This window comes from Megalops cyprinoides, chromosome 2 (genome assembly GCF_013368585.1).
Source record: "Megalops cyprinoides isolate fMegCyp1 chromosome 2, fMegCyp1.pri, whole genome shotgun sequence".
NCBI classification, from domain to species: domain Eukaryota; kingdom Metazoa; phylum Chordata; class Actinopteri; order Elopiformes; family Megalopidae; genus Megalops; species Megalops cyprinoides.
In genome coordinates, this window is record NC_050584.1 from 56,950,948 (window position 1) to 56,967,169 (window position 16,222).

General features: G+C 39.8%; 1 protein-coding gene across 1 annotated transcript; it reads right to left on the reverse strand.

Moving 5' to 3' along the window:
* Positions 1-1,948: 1,948 nt before the first annotated feature.
* olfm3a (olfactomedin 3a) lies at positions 1,949-14,032 on the reverse strand. The gene is made up of 6 exons (XM_036521619.1): positions 13,939-14,032; positions 5,389-5,532; positions 4,418-4,573; positions 3,947-4,166; positions 3,152-3,258; positions 1,949-2,828 (listed from the first exon to the last, which is right to left on the reverse strand). Exons 1-6 carry the CDS (start codon positions 14,005-14,007, stop codon positions 2,151-2,153), a joined length of 1,374 nt encoding a protein of 457 aa, XP_036377512.1. The 5' UTR covers positions 14,008-14,032; the 3' UTR covers positions 1,949-2,150.
* Positions 14,033-16,222: the final 2,190 nt, after the last annotated feature.

The following is a 16,222-nucleotide window of genomic DNA, read 5'->3' on the forward strand; positions in this document are numbered from 1 at the left end:
ATACACAAAACACAAGTATCTGATGAATACAGAATAATGAGTTTAGCTATCACCTGGTATTTAACGGTTTATGTAGCAGTTCAGAAGCAGTTACTTGTATAGTTAGTTAGCCACAAACCAAGCTAGACAGCAATGAATCTTATACTGCTTAGCAGGCTGAGATATTTTTTTATTTGAGTTTTTTTCAATACCAGGAGGGTATCAGCATGAGGTTGACTTTGAGTAATTAATTTAATCAACATCATATTTATATCATACATCCCAAGGTCACAGAGTCTCAAAACTATAAGAAATACTGGGTGAGAACCAAAAAAGTTTTGTGGGTCTAATATGTTCTATGAATGCTGATTTTATCGACGTTACTGGAGAATGAAGACATAAATCAGAGCTTATATTTGTCTTTTTGAATGATTATATTCCCCCGGCAAAGAATAACCGCAAATAACAACCACAAAAAAAGCCGCAAAAACGCAGGAACATAAATCACTGAGTGATGAAATCTGCACTGAGTGAAGTAGCTCCCCGGCCACATTGACATAAGAAAAAGCCATTTTCAAAAGATGAAGGCAGAAATAACCGAATCTCACAAATCTCACAAATCTGAATCCTTCACTCCCCCCAGGAAGCAAAGCATGGTGCAGCCCGCCAAATCTGTGTGGGAGAAGTAAAGCAGTTTTCAATGCAAGGCCTTGTGTGCTCTGTGAAAGTGTGGACAGAGTCAAAAACACGTGAACTCTGATGAAAGTTAGCCCATTCACGATAAATGTGAACAACGCTGCCCCCGACCCCATCTACCTGCTTCCACGAGATACACGCTTCCAGACGGGGGAACAGAAATCAATGCTAATCAACTGCTTTGAAGGGGGGATTTCTGATTTAATATGACTCTACTGATAGGAAATTTTTTGCTTGCACTATGTGACACTTGTAGCCAGGTCCCTGGATAGGAAATCAATAAAAACTCACAGGCGTTCTTCTTTTTCTTTTTTTTTTACAGTGTGGAGAAAATAAATAATGGCTGCTTTGGCAGAGTGGTCCAACGGCACTATAAATCTTCAACTCTCAGGGCTTGTAATTTCCATCAGGAGTGAGGAGGTACATTACAAGTCATCCGTCAGGCAACAAGCTGACATATCGCGCAGATACAGGGGTGAAAAACGCAGCGAGCGGGCAATCTCTTCCCTGTTTGATTGAAATACCTCATGTAGTGGAGCCAAATGAAAAGGGAAGCATGTCCTTATCATTATCATGTAACATCTCAACAGCATCTCCCTCTATCTTTTATCTCTTCAAATATGTCCTCCCTGCATGTGAAAATTCGAAGTGAGATAGAGCACCATTGTCTGTTCGGTTTGTGTGTAATGCTGCATTAGTGTGGTGTATGCTGCTCTCTCTTTATTCATTGGATGTTTTGGTCTACCTGGCTTACAATATAATTTCTCTTTGTATAGGATGGTAAGCCATGCATACCATACACCACATGTCATGGCAGGGATTTTGGAACAATAATACAGTATTTGAACACTGAATAAAGATAAGCTTTTTATCCTTAACTATGAAGTAGATGTAGATATCAATTCAATAAACAGGCAGTCTTTAAAGTTCAATATATTTTATAAAAAATAACAAGTTCACTCTTACAGGGACACACGTTGGTTACTGCAATGCTTTAAGTCTTTATATCTTTAGAAGAATTCAGTCTATGTACTGTAAATGCCCAAGCAAGACTGGAAAACAGGTCAACGCCTCCAAATTAAAATCTTTAAACAGCACTATGAGAACAGTACAGAAAAAAGCATGTGTTTGTAACCAAAATATACATATGCTCTAATAAATTACTGCTGACAATAAGAGTGACATTCATGCACCAATGCTTGTCGAAAGCCTCTGGCTCACAGAACTAAACAGAGCAAATAAGGCATATTCATTTTTGCAGCTATGGGTAGAAAAAAGAGCAAATGTAACATTATTCTCTTAACAAGATTGTATTGCAACTGGGTTCCATGTTTAGTTTTAACGAGTTCTGAAGCGAGCATACAAAAAGGCGAGTGTTGTCAAGGAGCTAAAAATGTCAGTACTGTCCACTTTGGATAAACATAAATAGATACAAAAGTCCTTCACCGCAAATGATGGCGCTCCACTGTAGGGCCCTAAGAGTCGTCCTCAGTTTTGATGATGTGGAACAGTGTGACGTTAAATAACACTTGGTGCCCATTGTTCCAGGCATACAGAGCTCTCTCCCTTGCGTTGTAGTCGAGCATGGAAATGTGAAAGTACTGGTTGTGGAAAGGGATGTCGGTGTACTCGTAGGTGGAGGTCTTGGTGTTGTAGGAGTAGTAGACTTTGGCCCCGGTCAGGTGGGAGTTGGTTATATAGAGGGTCCCGCAGATCATGAAGGACTCCCCGGCGTTCCTTTTGGAGTACTCTGTATTCCAGGTTTTCAGAACCTCCAGGGTCTGAGGATCCAGTTGGCTGATGACGATGTTGCCGGCGTTCTGATTGGTGGCATAAACCGCCCACAGGCCCAGCTCATCGGCCATGAGGTCGATGTCCGAGAAGCCCCCCCAGGTGTAGGGGTAGACGTTGTGGAAGCCAGCGTACTCCAGCGCCCGCTGGGTCAAGATCCGACCCGTCTCGAAGCTGTACTTGACAATGATGTTGCTCTGGTACTTGTTGTAGTACAGGGAGCCGTTGTAGACCACGTGGCTGGTCCCGGCCCATTTGAAGGGAAGGTTGTAGGTTCGCGACTCCACCCCAGACACAAAGTCAGCCATTGACTTGTACTCGCGGACTATCTTGTTGTTGGTGTAACTGTCCATGTACCATACCTGTGTCCAATGAGAGCAGGGGTCAGGCTCATTAATAAGAATCTCCTGTACAGGCCGTTCCTCTGAAAATAAGTTACCGTGTGTGAGTAATGTTGTGTATGCATACACACAAATCAGGAATCTTGTGGATCTAGTGCAATTTGATTCTACCCAAGAGAATAAATTTGATTTGGCCTTTCTAAGCACAAAGCAAATACCAAAGAATCATTCATGTTTATGCTTAGCAATTATGCTGTACCCCCACCCTCTCCCAAAAAGGAAAAAATATATTTTTTTATATATTCATTATAAGCATAAAAAATAGAAACCAATCTAAAACTCACCCTGTTGTTTCTCTGAGACGCCATTGGATCAGTCATCCATGCCCCGAATCTCGTCCCAGATGTCTTTATTGTTACAGGTCCAGTGATTTTCATTAATTTTCCACACGCTGTTAATAAAGAAACATACCGATAAGATATTTTTCCCTAATAGATTTCTAAAGCCAATTTCATGCCTCTGGCAGCAGATAGTTTCACGACACTGTGCATATTAAAACAGCAATCCCTCGAAACATTTGGCAGTGTCATTGCTGACCGGGCTACAGTTTACATATTGATTGTATATTGAAAATCTAGGTCAGAGCTTCACATGTGGCCCATTATTCCATGTTATTCCATGATTAAATATTGTTCTCTAAGGTGTTACTTAAAAAAAGAGAAGAAATTCAACAATCACCCTTTTAGAATGCACATAAAATGGCCACCAGATCTAAGGCTCCAGCGGTTACATGAAACTGGCAGTATCTTGGGGTTCATTTTTGATTGTAATTGTACCTTTTGGAAAATACTGCCTGAAATTTCACTTAAATAACATTTTTTCTCTTTCTTACTTAAGAATTATGGTTTTTAGGTAACATTACTGTGAGGATGCTGGCCAGTACAGCAGTCCTATTGCTGCTTGTAAGAACACAGACACCCCGTGACCTTTTTGGGGCAGTGCAATGGTACCTTAGTGAGCTCAGTTCTAAGCAGAACAGGGAGACTCAGTCACTCTGTTAGGACAGTGTGGGAAGGCCTCACTCAGTTCAGCTCATGGACACAAGGTCACCCTTTTGAGACAGGGCAAAGAAGCCTTACTCAGTTTGCTCATGCAGTTCCTCAGCCTGCTCTCCAGACTGATGACCCTCTGGTGCAGCTCATCATAGTCGTAGGCTCCGATCTCCTCCTGGATCCCCGTCAGAACCGCGGACAGGTTTCTGATCTCCTCTTTGAACTGGGAGATCAGTTTGGCGTCCGTTTTGTACTGCTCCAGAACTGGGATCAGGGGCTGCAGTTCATCCATCTTTTCCTTAAGCTCCTGTGGAGAGATCCTGATGTAAAACAGGCCGGTGTGGCTTAATGCTCCTGCTGCTACTGGAATACTTATGTGCGGCTCATGCATCCGGTTCACTCCCCACCAGGAACGTATTGATTCTTAGGACACAAAAATCATGAGTAGTTTGCAAAACAAAGCCAGCATGTATGGCCTCAATCTCTCCTTAATTTTTACACTATCAATATTAACCTCCCCATGAAAAATACAATTTCAAGAAAAAAAAAATCACCTACCTGAAAATTTCTGGTCATTAGAGTTTTTCTGTCATCCTCAATTTGCCTGAACTTAGTCCTCAGTCCTTTCATCTGATTCTCCATTTTCATGACATACTGGAAATCCCTCTGCGTCCGCAGGTTGAGCACCTCTATTGACTGGGACATATTCTGCACCTATCGAGTAGTGCAAAATCAAATAATCAAACCTTCCAAGCAAGAAAAAAGCAGGGCTCTCACCCCCGAACCACCCATACAACATAGCATGATTATGAAAGCCACTGATGGAGCACAATCACTGTCTGCTTCTTTCCTCTTTTCTAAAATATGAAGTCTCTACAGAAGTGGAGACCCTGGCCATTTCATATTGACATGACATTTTCAGCATGCTGTCATCCCTGTTAAAGCTTTTAAAGTAGAAAAAAACATTAAAACATCTACATATTAATGCTAGTTGTAATTTACATCTCGGAGGATTAATGCTCAAGCTGTAATTGACACATACATATTTTACCAGCATTTTCCTAGCAGCACCAAAGCATTTCTCATACTGTCATTAAGGTTCAAAGGTCACTGATAGAGTGTATCCATGGATTGTGACTGGAAGAGCAAGTAGCACTCTGCTAGGCTCTCATGCTTTCTAAAGCTGATTTAGTGTTGGTATGCACATTAATTCAGTGTCAATCTTTGTATCACAGCTGCCCAAGATCCATAATCTTAGCCAACTCATTCTCATGACAGTTCTCATAACACACTGCGCTATGGAAGATGTTGCAGCAATATTTTGCTACTATACTGGTGTCTAGGGCAGCAGTATGACATTCACACATTGACTTTAGTGTATCGGAAATCCTGTGGAGCTGCTGTGGGGCATCTCCATTGGATATGAGATGAGTTGAATGATTGGTTTTTGTGTGTGTGTGTGTGTGTGTGTGTGTGAGAGAGAGAGAGAGAGAGAGAGAGAGAGAGAGAGAGAGTATGTGTGTGTGCACCTTCTCCAGCAGCTGACGGAGCTGCTTGCTCTTGGCGTCTCTGGAGCAGAGGTTCTGTTCGGGGGCCACCACGGTGCAGATGCATCGGCCGTCAGCATCCTGCGCAGAGCTGTACACCTGCCAGCCCTCCTTGGGCCCAATGGTCTGCAAAGACAGGCACGATGCTGAATGAAAGCACGCTCCTTCCTGGCTCAGAGGCACAGTGATTAATGAAGCCTGAATATCTACCGAGGAGAGGGAGAGATACCGTTGTTAAACTGCACTCCCACATTCAACTCAGAGAGCAAAGGTAATTCTTGAGGTCTAAGGAACGATAAATCAGTTTAGATCAAGCATTCGTTATTTTGAAAAATGCAATATGAGTGTCATTTTTGGACTGGCAAGTACTTTCCTCTAAGATTAAACGTCCAAAGACATTAATCCTAACTAAGGTTATGATTGCAATAATAATAATGATAATACTGAAACTACCCATTCCACTTTCAATTTTCTTAATGCCTTTGCTTTATAGAAAAAAAGCAACCATGCTATTTTATAATAAAATACTCCTCTCCATGCAGTGAAACAGCAAGCGCCCAGAGACATTATTTCAGTAGGTATTTTCTGGATATGATTAATGGCCTGACTGTTCAAAGCATATCTATGTAGCCAGCAAACGCCTGCTGGTCTCTCACCTTGTATTTAATTTAGAGAGTCCTCCAAAGGCAGCCTGATTCCAATAGCATTGATGGAGTGATGCTGCTTGTAGCTTCTCAAACTGAAATTTATTTCCTTTTAATTAGATTAAAGAAGACTCAAATGAAACATGAGGCCATTTTCAAATACGTGTGTGGTCTTTTATTTTTTTTATCCTTACATATGTATCCTTACAAAGGTTATGACAGTTTCCAAACAAATTAATTTACCTTTAATGCTTGCTGTTAAATATTTTTGCTTCAACAGAAATTGTGTACATTTGAGGTATACTGATATATTTTAAAAATGTGAAATGTGCTGAGCATGAATGTAATATTGCGATACCACATCTATCCTTCAGAAAAGGACAGAGGCGACAAAATGCCATGGAATACTGATGGTGCCAGACCAGCAATTGTGACTTTCAAGCACAGAAGAGTTGCTGCGTGTGTCTGGAATTTGTGAATATCTAACTTGAGGAGGCTCTGAGCTATCTTATTTCTTGGTGAGATACACACAGCCGATTATCAGAATTCCATCTACCCAGGCTCTACGACTGATCTCACCACAGAGAGAGGATTTATTGCTGTCACTCTTATAGCTTCGCACACACACACACACACACACACACACACACACACGCACGCACGCAAGTGTGCCCACATACACACAAGCACACAGACACACAGACACACGTGCATACACACTTGAAAGCACAGACACAAATATGTGTGTCCACTTGCAGATGGACAGACACACACAAACACGCAAACACGCAAACACAAACACATATCCCGGCTTTGCAGTTTGAAAGCCAGAATATTTATAGGGGGAAAAGACTGCAGGATAAATAACAAACATTTGAATTCTGATGGCATTCCCTCTCCCAGCCCCTCCTTCATGAGAGGACCCAGCATCTCTCTGCTGACATTTAGTGGCTTTAAAATAGTATACCTGAATTTAAAAAGAAACAGAACATGTATTCCGATTGTCATTGACACAGCCCTTCAGCACTCATCAGTTGACCTCACTAATGTTATAGCACTGGAGCTCACTGAAGTAGAGCACACAGTTTTGAAATGTAATGAAGCAGATTCATTTGAGAGAAATACCATTAGTTCTTTCATTTTGGACAAGATTAACTTTCTGCACAGAGCGGAATGACTGCAGTTCAATAGGATTTCAATTTTTTTTTTTTTTCTGTTCAAAAAAGAAAAGAACCATTTGAGCACCCAGCGAGAGAAGAAAAGGTCTGTCCAAAAATAAGAGAGGACAAGACGGTGTTCCGCTGAGTGTTTACATACTGTATGTAATTGTGTTAATAACACATCTGAGTCATTAGGTTCAAGTGCTGGTGCAGACAGATGAAGGATGTGTTGTGTAGTGCTTTCTGCTTCATTAATCTCCTGCTCCTCATGGTATTTTACACCCCCCCCCCCCCCCCCAGCCCATAAACATGGGAATCAGCTGCAGTATTTCACATAGACTTATGTAGAAAGAAGAGGCTTATTCAGTGCTACATCATTGTCTTTGCATTGTACGCTCAAGCACTGCCCCGGGCACTGCATTATCGCATAAAATAAGCCAGCCCTTCTGTCATGAGCACCCGCTTAATAATAAAACAGGAAAACAAACCAAAACAAAATCAAATAAGTGTACGCATAAAAGAGAACAAAGACCTGTCAAGGCTTCAGCAACACAGAGAGGCTGGTGGCCAGGGGAGAGTCAAAACTCCAATAGGAGAGCTGCACAGGAAAGCAATATAAAATACTCTCCATAGGGGCAAAGGCGTCTACTTTAAATCAGTGAGTTCAATAAGATTTATGATAAAACCCTATGAATAGAGAGATCATAAATCAATGCTTGTGTTGTATTGTCTTGGGGACCACACAACATTGCATTTGAGTCTTACATAAATATTTTACAGAAAAGTTTTTAGAAAGTTTCATAAAAATACACCTGGAACTTGTCAAACCATTTCCATGATAATAAAGTGTGAGCCACTAACCTAAACCAATGGTACTCAGCATAGATATTGCCTCCACCCCCTCACCCTCCATCTCTTCTCTCATCTCCTCATCTCTGTCTTCACCTCCTGCTCTCTCTCTATACACCTCCTCTCCATCTCGCCCATGATGTCTGAGTGGTGGGTCTTGACCAACTTTTGTCTAAAGACTCCAGGTCAACGTAAAGTGTCATAGTGTTATGCACAAGCATAAACACTAACCCTCCATGGAGTATCTCTAGCACTGAAACAAACTTGGCCGGGACTGGGCATGTAAACCTGCTCCAGGACTCCACAGCAGATACCTATAGCTGCTAGATTACTATACCGATGTCTTAATTCTTATGCACTGAACTGAGCAAAAAAAAAAAAAAAAAAATTTTCTTTGTGTGACTGTTGCTATCTGTTGGAGTAGCCCAGACACCTGAATCCAACTGGCAAATGAAATGCTTGTGACGGTGAGACCAAAAAGCACAACTGCATGTGCAATGCAAAGTACATCCTAGCAATGATTGCTATGATCAAATAATGTATGAATATCTGAACTTCCTTTTTGTAATGTTTTCTACAAAACTACAAATGGACGTAGCTGTATGAATACAATTGTTAACTGACCACTGGATGTCTAAGGGCTGAAAATAACGTTTTACTAGAAAAGGAGTTTCATTGGTATGCATGGTATGCCACAGAGTTTCTAATGAAATATACCATCATTTATAGATGTGGGGGCAAGTGTTCCTTCATTCAACACTAGACATACAGCATAGCAAATACTGGAAATATCACTTCATCTACATGTACTTTAACAGAAAAGCTGAGAAAGGTAAGGGGTACAGAGTAAGCCCATAGCATAATTTTTGTGATTGTGTGAAATACTGTGTCTAGACCTGGCTAGCAATGGTCATGTCAATATGTTGTTACCTCAAGATGAGGTGATGTTTCATCTTAAGACTATTTCCTGTTGTTAGCTGCTTTTCATCAATGGGTATGGCAGTCATCTCTCCTAATGGAGTGATTGTACTTTTATTTAAAATAATTATAAAAAAATAATTAAAAATAAAAATAATCTGCAAGGGGCATTACTAACTAGAAACAAATGATGCCAAGAAAAAACCCTGTATTTTTCAATAGAAAAGGAAAGGCTGTTTACATAGCATTCTGTGCGCCTGTGTTTTGTTCTGTGGTGTCGTAAGGCTTGCCATCTTTAATTCAGGCAACCATGAAATCGTGGCACTACTTAATGTAGACAGTCTGAACGTGTGGAACAGAAAAGGAGGAAACTACAGAAGCAGTAGCATAGCAAGAGGGCTCTAATTTAAGGACCCGTCACTCATGGCCAATGTGTAATGCATGGGTAATGCATGGCTGGGCTCGTGCAGAACAGCCCGTATGAGCTCTCAGGCTGAACCTCTACCCCAGCATAAAAAGAGATTTTGCATATTACCAACATATTACCATGTAAATTCTATAGCCATTTTGAAAAAAAAAGTGAAAAAAGGGAAGAAAAAAACATTTTATTAAAAATCACCAGCTCTGCATTACCATATTTCCCTCTTGTCCTCTTAGATCTGCAGTAAGAGGACATCAAAGGCTTTCTTCTGGAATGTGGGTAAATAGTTAGCATGAAATGTCTTAAGTAATGTTAAGTCTCATTCATAGTCCCAGTAGTGCTTATTTACTCCATGCATGTTTTGATAAAAAAAAAAAAGCAATAAAAAATGAACTCTTGAGATGCTAGTACATTTACCAATGAACCAATAGTGCTTCAGTGAGTAGACAGTAGTTTCAGCTTGTATCAGGATCACGAGGAAGAAACATAATAAGGTAATATTGGTTCTTGTACGCAGCTGAATACATGTGGAATGTGTTAATCTTAAAGAGAGAAAATAAATATTTGATTATCAACAATCATTAGCATTATTCAATTATCAATATTTAATTAAATATCCAATTACATATTGAATATTTAATTATCATTACTTAGGTGCTGTCATATATTATCAGCCTAAATATGCATACACACATACGCGCGCGGACACACACACACACAGAAAGCAGAAAGCAGAAATCTATGCAGGTGTCACTTGACATGACTAAGCCTGTGTTGACAGGAAATGTGTCTATTAGTGTTAAATGTTCTCACAGTGTGACACTGGTCTATCAGTGAGCTACATATTAAGGCAATGTGCAGGGAACAGATCATTCTTTACTAATGCTGGGGTGAGCTCTGCCGTTGTCATCGACAGGAGCGATAACCATGCCTGTCTTTAGGGCTGCTCAGTATGGCTCAGCAGTATATGGTCCCATTACCAAAAGGGGAGGCTAACTTGCTAGAAAGCCACGCATCAGTCCTTCCGTTCCTCTGAAAATGCTCGCGATGATGCACAATGCATGACTGCACAGCTGACGTACATCATACTGCGAATATAAAATTTCTGTGGTTGCAAACACCACAATGTCGCAAGAGTGGCCCTAGCAGCACAATATTTGGTATGTAGAATAACACGGACATGTGTTTCTAAACAGGCTTGTTTCGCTCCAGGCTGTAATTTAGTCCCCCTACCCCAAGATGTTGACACGGCCACCACGAGGGCAATGTAATCATAAAAAATTCATTCTGTGTTGTCATGTTAATAATCTGAATTAGTCGTCCCATTAGTACAGTAGCAGCAATGCAATTACCAGACATCCTCTGCACCAAAGAGAATAAGTACACTTAATTCAAAATTCTCCTCGGGTATCGTCCGGATGGTAAATTATTGGATCGTTTTGATTGTTTCAATTAACTCACCTGTTCCCATCAGGGATTACCGATGCTCCACTCTAAGCACTATCTGTATGAATACACTAATCACATTTCTTGCATATGAAATTACATGCTTGAGTTTAATATTTATTAACATCATTTGATATAAAGATATTAACCTTGTGTAATACCCCAAACTCCTTCATACCCCAGTCCTTTTTTTTATTTTTAAAGCTACCTGCAATCCTCCATAGGTTTCCATGTTAAATGAACCATTACATTTTCATAAGGCGGCACTTGCTCGAGCGCTGAATCCTGGATGGGGGTCATAGCTTCAAATATCAAACGGGAACCTTTTCTCATACCCCTGTGCAAGGTATGCTACCCTTGTCGCTCTAATAAAAAATACAACCGTATAAATGTGGAAAAACTCATTGTTTATTTGTTTTTGGTACATTTTGTTGAAAGGTTAACTGTACCAATGTGACATTTGTACGTTAACAGGGGGGTCTGTGTATTCAGAAAACAACAACTACCACATAAAAGGATTCAGAGACTCCTGGTGCAGTGCTTTCAGTATCGCTTCTTCTCCTAGCAGTTATTGCCCCCAATTGAAATCAGAACCACAATGGTGGGCTTACTTTTACATTTGTTGGGTTATGAATGAATCTTCCTTGTGTAGATGCCTGATGTGTGATATTGCAAAGTTTAAGAGATATTCTGCATGTTAAGAATACCTAGAACTAATAGTCAAACAGTTTATGGACTAGTTGTGGAAGTCAACAGCATCATCAACAGCAAAGGTTTTCTCTTAGGTTTCAGAATTAAATTTAAATTAAATTTAAATTAAATTTTATCATTGCACAAAAACTAATTGTTCTCTATAGAGAGGAGCTAGTAGGACATGAATCAGCCAATCGGTACACTACACCTTTTGAATGCAACTCTTTGGTACCACCAGATCTGACCAATCAGAGGAAAGAGAGACACATCCCCTTCTTTACCAAGAGGGTGGATGATCTACCTGCTAAATATCTGAAAGAAAACTGCTGTCCTTGCAAAAAAAAAAAAATCCTCTCTCGATGGATTTACTCAACAATGTATCAACAATGTGTTTCATCTTTTATTTCTTTTTGTTATTCATCAATCTGATTGGAAAACTTGTTAAAGTGTTAAAACCACAAACAGCTATTTGCTAGAGTATTCATTGTTATTACTATCCACTGTTAGCAATGGGGGACCGCTTAATCTTACTCTCACAGCTAGTGCCAACATTAGCTCTCCGCTGCATGAACCCAGCCTAAGACCCTTTAAAATTGTGATTTGTGAAAGTTAAGAGACAAGGCAAGACTTTCTCTGCATGATTCCTTGAAGAATTGGGTGGCACCCAGCAGCAAAATGCATTTGGCTCACAGGAGTAAAATCATATCCACAGCTGCCAAAAAAAAAAAGCCCTGAAAATGTGGATGAGGGATAACAGGCAAACTGGAATGCAAGAGGCTGAGGGCAGCAGGGGAAAGAGAAAATCTATAGCATCTCTCATCAGACAATCTGCACTCCCAATCTGTAATTGAAAAGGGAAGTTTGAAACATGAAGCACAAACAGTGTCTTATTCTTTGGTGGATAGAATGAACGTGTTCTGCTGTGCCTTTTATTCCTTCATCCACAGTACATCTTTTCCATAATGGTGTTTACGAATACGAGTGAAATGCTCAGACTTTATGATTACTTCATGTAAGTTCACAAAGGAGCAATGGTATTGATGTTTTGAGTAAGAAGGGTCACATATTCTAGGGTTTGGTTCTCTGAAAATGCTGCCATCTGATTCTTAGACATTATACCGACATCGTTCATTACATTCATTACATAACAAGAACAGAAATTACAAGGATACATCGTCATTAAATTCTAGTTTCTAATGAACAAGAAATAGGAATTATAAACTAAATAAATAAAATGTGCCTCAATAAAATTATCATGCATGCAAAACAATGTGGAATTAACCATGTTGATGTAACGAAATTATAAATCACTGCAGAAAATTGGTCTAGCAGCATTCATGTTCTTAATGTACACTTTATCAGTCAGAGCGCACACGCCCCCTACTGTTAAAATAAGTTTTTTTTTTTTTCAGAACCACCAAATGAACAGTTCCATAGCACGAGGAAATGTAATGATTGCTTGTTCATCACGAAAGCCGGACAGCGAAACAAATACACCCGAGCATCAGCCACAATATACAAGAATTTATGATCTATTTAATAACGCTCTAGATAAGTTTTATATACATTTAATATCGCACACTGTTAAAACCAGTTGGGCTATGGTTTTATTGCTTACTTCAAAAATTTCTTGCCATCTCTGGGGAAACAGAAGGACTACCAAAGCGAAGAGGAAAATGACCAAACGAAACTACTAGTCCATTCAGTGGAGACACCACTCCCATGAGGATCGCGTATAGTCTAGTCTTTACCTATATTTCCATATTTCCATTAATAAAGACAATAGTAATGTCTTTTGAATTAAATGATGGTGAAATAATGATGAACATATCCAAAATAAAAATATGCACACACAAACAGGCGCACCTTAACGTGCAATATACATGTCTTTATAACTGATAAAGGAGTCATCCTTTTTTAACTTCGGGAATAATGACACAAAAAATCAATTCCTCAACAAAGGTAACGCCAGGCATTGTAAGTTTAAGTCTCAATGTCTGAACTTAAAATGAATGGTTCTGACGACCATAAGACGTACTATTTTTTATTTTATTATATTTGTGCAGGTATTAGATATTATTACAATAGATGTTACATTTAGACACACGACGCATCATCTACGCATTTCATTCATTCTTTAGAATGGATTTATTCTACCATGCTCTTAATGTTATGGCTTTCAGAAAACATCGATGAACAAAACTACATGGATGGAAACACGACAAACTACAACAGAAAATACACCACCTTGACACGCGTTATCGCTTCTTACTTTGTGCCTGTTACTTTGATCGATCAGTCAGGGGCATTCGTTCTCAGTTTACTTTCGTTTAAAATTGCCAGACATGCTCGATCATTCAAACGAACGTTCCAAGATCGTAAATGACCGGACAAAACTCACCATTGACGGATATAATCCGAAGAGCATCAGCAAAAGAAAGGGATTCAGGACTCTGAACAGTGCCCGCATTCTGGAAAGCAGTTGCACTTTAGTCGCTTACTCACGCGCAGCCTTCACTGCGGGACCGTGTCAGTCTTGCTACTAGAATATGCCCGGCGATTAAAGCGCCCCAATGGAACAAGACGGATAGATCCACATTCATTACACCGCTCCTAGGGCTCTTGCGTGCAGGCAATACAGAATACGGCGACCGACACTATCAACCGAAAAGTTTCAGCTGGATGGGAGAGGTATCGGGGGTTGCAAAGGAGGTGTAGAGACCTCAACAACGGATGTGACATCATTCGGTGGTTCTCTTGGGTCTCCGTAAAAAAATCGCTAGTCGTGTTATTGATCAATACTAAGACCTGCCACTCCCACTGCATATTTGGAACGTACGCATGCATGCACAGTAGCTATACAATATAGATTTAGCCCTTGCTGTTTGCGCATTTTACCATACTCACTGTAATGTGTATGGGTGCAATTAACTTCTTTCTTACAAATGGATCTCCAGTACTTTTTACATCTGAAACTTGTTTTACAATGCCAGGATAGGATACAATAGGTTTTAGCGATGGTAACATCACTGAGGAAATCTGAAAAGGTGAACAGTTAAAAATATCAAACTTCTGTACTGATTATAAATACGATCAGCACACTAGATCCACACTGTCCTATTAAAGAAATAAAAAAAACACAGTTTACACAAAATTATACCACCACCAACCCAGCACTCCAACCCCAAAACTTATTACAGTATCACAATGTAACTTGACACACTGTACAACCTTAATGCCTGTCAAATGTAAAAATTAGTTATGGTTTTTCTCACTATGATGCTCTTTTTTGTTTTGTTTTCTCACAATTACTGAGCCAACCAAGCTTTCGTTTCTATCTACTGTTCAGCTGGACTATGGGGCTTCAGCTGGCTCAACACAGACCTGTAAGACGAGCATGACGGGCACAAATCTCTGCTCTTGTAAAACTGTTTTATATAAAATATCAGACGAAATGTAAGATTTTACATGCATTACTGTTATATAGGGGCATATACATTAGGTAGTATTAGATTTCTTCAAGAAAAATATGCTGTATTTATTATAAAAAGAAGAATCATAAGTAATGGTAAAGTAATATAAATTTGGTCTGGTTAAAAAGTAAAGGTAGTGAAAACATTGGTTATATTAAGATCTATTGACCAGTAGGGACTGAAGGGTTGACTGACAGAATCCGTATAATGAAAGAAGTGCTGAAGCAAAATATGGACTATCCTCTTATGTGCCTGTCGTCAATGCAGTCAATTTTACGTATGGTTACCATGGCACAATACAGAAAAGCCAGCTCCAAATAGTGCATTGGCATAGATGACAACTTACTGTAGGAGCACACACTTATGATACAAGTCTGAGGAGTTTCTAGGAGGTTCTTAGGTGGGATAAGACAACTGATACACAGTCTGATGAAGCCAGTCACGTAGCGTGACCATGCACTCCTGGTGGTAGTCGATTAGCCTACCTTCCAGCATGCATCTTGGTGATAGGACTCAACCTTTGCTAGGGGTGAGTGCCTTTACTGAGCCCCAGCTGGCTATTTTTAAATGCACTTCAGCTCAGTCACATTTAGTAAAACATGTGGGAAAGGGTGGTAAAGATGTTCCCAGGGGCTTAAAATAGACACAGCTGTGTAATTGTTAATCTGTAGGCAGAGTGGTCATAGGAAGTCATGAGATGAATGTGCTTAAAGCCCAAGGAATCTTTAAAAATCATATCTTCCAAACAGATTTGAAAAAAAAAATCATAAGGTTTGTTGCGCTTATTTTACAGAGGTCATTTTTTTCAGAGGGAAAGGATAATGAATGGAGCAATCAGAATGTGAATAGCCAATACTGTAGGCAAGCCCAAGGATCCCATGGCATCTCAAGTTACACATGTAGAGCTCCATCTGCAGATGTGACTTGGGTTTGCTTGTGACACAGAGGTGGAGTGTCTTTCACTCTATTCCAGGAATTCAAAATAATCAATTCTCTGTGTAGCCACCCAGATAGCTGACAGATAACTGAAAGAACTACTTTCTTGGTGCAATAATGCAATAATGATGGCTGAGCGATAATGAATTGTAATATAAAGTTGATAGATGAGCAGATGGGCAGATGCTACCTGTTCAGTTTTGCAAAGGAAATAGACATTTGTGCTTTGTTGATCATAATGAATATAAGGTTTCAAAACTATTTCCTTGTTTGTGC